Below are 5,317 nucleotides of genomic sequence, written 5' to 3'. Positions count from 1 at the left end.
AGTGCCAGGTCTTCATTACCAGAGTCACTGTATTCATCCTACAAAATCAGCATCATATCCAAATTAAGCAGAATAAAATGTGTCCTCCACTAAAAAAGGATTTATAAACATCTGCCCAAAGACCTCATTCTAGGAAATTGTTTCTGATAAGATGCCAAACTTAGAATTCTCAAGAACTGAGGGGAAAAAAACACTTGAGGGCAGCAATACATGGAATTCAGTTATGATTACTTTGTTCCCTTCATACTCACCTCATCAGTATCAAACTCATTATCATTTGAGACAAGCTGGAAGTCTCCAAATTCCTCCTCCTCGTCTTCCTCTTCCCTGAAATGTAAATCAATGAATCAATAAATAAGTTATTGAAAGCAAGCTACAAGTAGTCAGCCAAGTTAGGAATTAAAAAAAATTTTGTGTATTTTTTTTTTTTTTCTCTGAGACAGTCTTGGTCTCTTATACCACCTGGAGTACAGTGGCACCATCTCAGCTCACTGTAACCTCCACCTCCAGGGCGCAAGTGATCCTCCCACATCAGCCTCCTGAGTAGCTGGGACTAGAGGTACAAAGCCACCATGCTCAGCTAATTTTTGTATTTTTTGTAGAGACAGATTTCACCATGTTGCTCAGGTTCGTCTTGAATTCTGGGCTCAAGCAATCTGCTCGCCTTGGGCTCCCAAAGTACTGGGATTATAGGTATGAGACACCTCACCTGGCCAAATTTAAAACTTCTATTATCACCAAAAATCTCTTCAAGAAACAGGAAGAAAATTTTTAAAATTTTCAATTGTGGTAAAATACACATAATATAAAATTTGCCTTTTTAATGATCTTTCTATAGTTCAGTAGTATTAAGTACATTCATATTGTTAAGCAATCTCCAGAACTCTTTTCGGCTTGCAAAACCAAAACTGTATACCCATTAAACTCTCCATTTCCCCATAACCTCAGTCTCTGGCAACCACCATTCTACCTTCTGTCTCTATGCATTTGACTCCTCTAAGTACCTCATGTAAGTGGACTCGTACAGTATTTGTCTTTTGGTGACTGGCTTATTTCTTTTAGCATAACATCCTAAGGTTCATCCATGTTGTAGCAAGTGTCACAACTTCCTTTTTTTTTGAGACAGGGTCTTGCTCTGATGCCCAGAGTGCAGTGGCACAATCATGTTATAGGGATGGGGTTTTGCCATATTGTCCAGGCTGGTCTCAAACTCCTAAGCTCAAGTGATACACCCACCTCAGCCTCCCAAAGTGTTGGGATTACAGGTGTGAGCCACTATGCCCAGCCAGAATTTCCATTTTAAGGTTGAATATTCCATTGCATATATATATATACCGCATTTTGTTTACCCATTCATCTGCCAATAAACATAGGTTGCTTTCATGTTTTGACTACTTACTATGAATAATGCTGCTTTGAACATGGGGGTGCAAATATCTGTTCAAGTCCTGCTTTCACTTTTTGGGGGTACAGACGAAGAAGTGAAATTGCTGGATCATATGGTCATACTATTTTTATTTTATTTATTTATTTATTTATTTTGAGACAGAGTTTTGCTCTTATTATCCAGGTTGGAGTGCAATGGCATGACCTTGGCTCACTAAAACCCCTGCCTCCCGGGTTCAAGCACTTCTCTTGCTTCAGCCTCCCAAGCAGCTGGGATTACAGGCATGTGCCACCATGCCCAGCTAATTTTTTGTATTTAGTAGAGACAGAGTTTTACCACATTGGTCAGGCTGGTCTCAAACTCCTGACCTCAGGTGATCCACCGCACCTGGCCTCTATTTTTAATTTTTGAGAAGCCATCATACTCTCCCTAGCAGCTGCACTATTTTACATTCTCACCAATAGTACACAAGGTTTCCAGTTTCTCCACATTCTCACTAACACTCTTTGGGTTTTTTGATAAAAGTCATCTTAATGGGTGTCTCACTGTGGTTTTAATTGGCATTTCCCTATTAATGATATTAAATATCTTTCATATTCTTGCCTTTTTTACCCTGTTCTCCACCAAAGCATTATAATTTGCTTACTAGGCATATATGAGACTCAAATCCACTGCAAGATTCTCAGAAAAGGTGCAAAGCCCTTAAGATGATCAGTTATTTTGATTTTATCAAAAGGCCAGGCCTTCCCAAGTTCCCAGCAATCTGAGACTTACTTGTCTGTTAGAAAAGAGCCTGAGCAAAGAGCAAGTGCTTCTTCCATCGGATCACCCATGCTGCTCTCCTTCTCCTGCTTATTTAACTCTGATGAGGCCGGAGTGGAGGCATCTACATCACAACAAGGAAAAAATGTGTCACCAAGGAATGATAGCTTTATACTCTTTTCCCAGCCATCTAAAGTCATGCCAGCTCGATACAGTTCTAAGGTAAGCTTGCCAAGAAGAACCTACCATCTATTCATTTAACAAATCCTTATTTAGTGCTTACTATGTGCCATATGTGCCAGGCCACCAGGGATACAGTGAACAAACCACTATCCCAGATCTCATAGAGCTTATGTTCAGTCTAGCAGTTGTGTGCGTTGGGGGCAGGGGACAGGAAGTAAGTTAACATTTATGTGAAATTTATTATACATCAGACACTGTTCTAAACATTGTACATACATTAATCATAAATGATATCTCATATGGGCAAAGCTAAAGCAGTCTTTTTTTTTTGAGACAGAGTCTCTCTCTGTTGCCCAGGCTGGAGTGCAGTGGCACTCTGGGGTTCAAGCAATTCTTCTGTCTCAGCCTCCCAAGTAGCTGGGATTACAGGCACGGGCCACCGCGCCCAGATAATTTTTTGTATTTTAGTAGAGACAGGGTTTCACCTTGCTACCCAGGCTGGTCGCAAACTCCTGAGTTCAGGCAATCCACCCACCTTGGCCTCCCAATGTGCTCGGATTACAGGCATGAGCCACCGTGTGTGGCCTGAAGTAGTCTTAAGTTGATACTTTACCACTCTAAGAAAGTAAAATTCCTAAATGTCAGGGCACTAAGCAGTGAATTCAATTTATATAGATTCCATCACAGTCCTGTTTTCTGTGAACTTTTCACCTGAGGTTAAGGGGCTTCTTCTCTTTCTTTCTTTTTTTCTATTTTTAGGCAGGGTCTCTGCCACCCAGGCTGGAGTGCAGTGGTGTGATCTCGGCTCACTGCAACCTTTACCTCCCAGGCTCAACAGATCCTCCTAAGTAGCTAGGACCACAGGCACGTGCCACCATGTGTAGCTAATTTTTTTTTCCGTAGAGATGGGGATTTGCCATGTTGCCCAGGCTGGTCTCAAACTTCTGAGCTCAAGCGATCCATCCAACTCAGCCTCCCAAAGTTCTAGGATTACAGGCGTGAGCCACCCCACCCGCCCAGGGAATTCTTTTCAAGGACACTGAGACTTGGGTGTGGTAAGCCTGATGCTCTCTGTTGGATATTTACCCTGAGAAGTGAATTTTCCTGAACAAAGGTTCAGAAGTTCCTCCATGTTCTCCTTCTTGTCACTCTTTCTGGGTAGATGTTTTTCAGTCTGAGATGTAAACTTTCCAGTACACAAATCCAACAGCTCATCCATGTTGGCATCCATGGCATTCTCATCCATACTGGCCAATGGCAATCGAGGCTTCAAAGCTTGGTACTGATCCCTGTGGTTTCTAACATTTAAGAACCTAAGAGCCAATGAGCACAACGAATAGTGTAAAAAATTCCTCAGAGAAATGGCAAAGTAGGGGGTGAAAAACCTCTGAATTAATTTCCAACACCAGTTAAAAGCTGAACCTCAAACTAGAAAGCAAAAGATTCAAACTTTAGGCTTGTGTTAATCTAAAGAGGGAGGGAAAAGTTTTGTGAAAGAATAAAATGTTACTCAGAAGGTAAAGTGTAAAGGATAACTTTTAGCTTCAGATGATGTTAGAGCAGGGCTTGGCATTATGTCCTGTAATGTGCCACCAGCCTGTGAATTCTCAGCCTTACCCAACAATAATAACATAGCAGGATGGATACAGGGAAATTTGATGACCTTACAATACAAGATCTATGCATTTCAAGTAAGACAGAAATTGAAGGACCAGAATGTTAGCAAGAGCTATTTATGTTTATTTTCTGGACAGACTTTGTTCAAACTTATAGAATGTAATACTAATGGTCTGTACACCTTCTCTTTCTCAGAAGAGAAAGCACAGATGGAGTGACAGAAGCTTACTTATTTTTAAACAAAATTAAGCAGTACCCAGAACCATTCCCACCCACAGAAACACAAAACTACCTACCCATCTGCATCCAACAGTTGGCTCTGAGTGTCATCTTCTAAACAGAACTGGAAGTCTCCTGCTCCTAGGAAAAGTGTCTTAGGCTCTGGGGAGGTGTTATACAGATCCTGGGAATCCTCTATGGGAAGTGAAGGCTCAGACAGTTTCCCTGAACTCTGGCACCCAAACAAAAACAAACAATAACAAAACATTTTACAAGTGTCATTCATTGTCATGACAACAACAGAAGTTGCTATTTGCAATATTTAAGCTACTCTCAGGAAATTGCAATTGAGGAGAACAATACACAGCCATGAGAAGCATAAAGAAAAATACCTCCAAGAAAGTAGGAATACTGGATGAAGCTTGTTTTTAATATACAAAGGGGGTGGATTTTTTAAACTGAACACACATAAGCTGGGTACCAAAGTGGTGGGAGTTGGTTGGCTGGGACAAACTTTATTTAGCAATGTGGGAAGCAAAGAGAGGAGGAGATTAGAAAAACCATTACCATCTTACCTTAGAAGCTGAGCTGACCAAACTGGCTCGAAATAGCCCAGGGGAAGGAGATCTGAATCCTCCTGCTGTAGGGAAAAAACTGGTCCCACGGCCTGTTTGTCTGTTGCAAGGCTGATAGGATGGAATCGTGGAGCCAATCAGCTCAAAGCTGCTATTGTGGCTGCTCTCCTTCGTTAGCAATGAACATGAATCATCCTCATCTAAAGAAAGAGAAACACCTTTTAAGTTCATGATTATAGAAATAAGGTAGATTTGTTTAGGAAAAAGAGTTGAGGATGAAACTGTCAGATAAAATTCATAGGCAAACCCCTCAAGTTATAAGTTCCAAAACATTAAGTTAAAGGTAAATTACAGTACTAAGATAGCATTATATAATCAGGGCTTATTACTCTGAGCTAAGTGACACTTGAAAGTTCTTTTTTTTTTTTCTGAGATGGAGTCTTGCTCTGTCGCCCCAGCTGGAGTGCAGCGGCGCGAATTCGGCTCACTGCAACCTCTGCCTCCTGGGTTCAAGTGATTCTCCTGCCTCAGCCTCCCAAGTAGCTAGGACTACAGGTGCATGCCACCACACCCA

General features: G+C 41.3%; 1 protein-coding gene across 1 annotated transcript in view; it reads right to left on the bottom strand.

Annotated features, from left to right (window-relative positions):
- CLSPN (claspin) overlaps positions 1-5,317 on the bottom strand; it is a 37,333-nt gene that overhangs the window by 8,973 nt on the left and 23,043 nt on the right. The window contains exons 13-18 of the mRNA XM_011955653.1: positions 4,744-4,943; positions 4,246-4,400; positions 3,419-3,645; positions 2,162-2,273; positions 252-327; positions 6-38 (exon numbers count right to left, since the gene is read on the bottom strand). Of these exons, the coding sequence (XP_011811043.1) occupies positions 6-38; positions 252-327; positions 2,162-2,273; positions 3,419-3,645; positions 4,246-4,400; positions 4,744-4,943 (803 nt within the window). The remainder of the gene's footprint in view (positions 1-5; positions 39-251; positions 328-2,161; positions 2,274-3,418; positions 3,646-4,245; positions 4,401-4,743; positions 4,944-5,317) is intronic.

Source organism: Colobus angolensis, unplaced genomic scaffold (genome assembly GCF_000951035.1).
Source record: "Colobus angolensis palliatus isolate OR3802 unplaced genomic scaffold, Cang.pa_1.0 Scaffold4, whole genome shotgun sequence".
In the NCBI taxonomy this organism is placed as follows: domain Eukaryota; kingdom Metazoa; phylum Chordata; class Mammalia; order Primates; family Cercopithecidae; genus Colobus; species Colobus angolensis.
The sequence above is the reverse complement of the archived record's forward strand: the minus strand, read 5'-3'. Positions and strand labels throughout refer to the sequence as shown.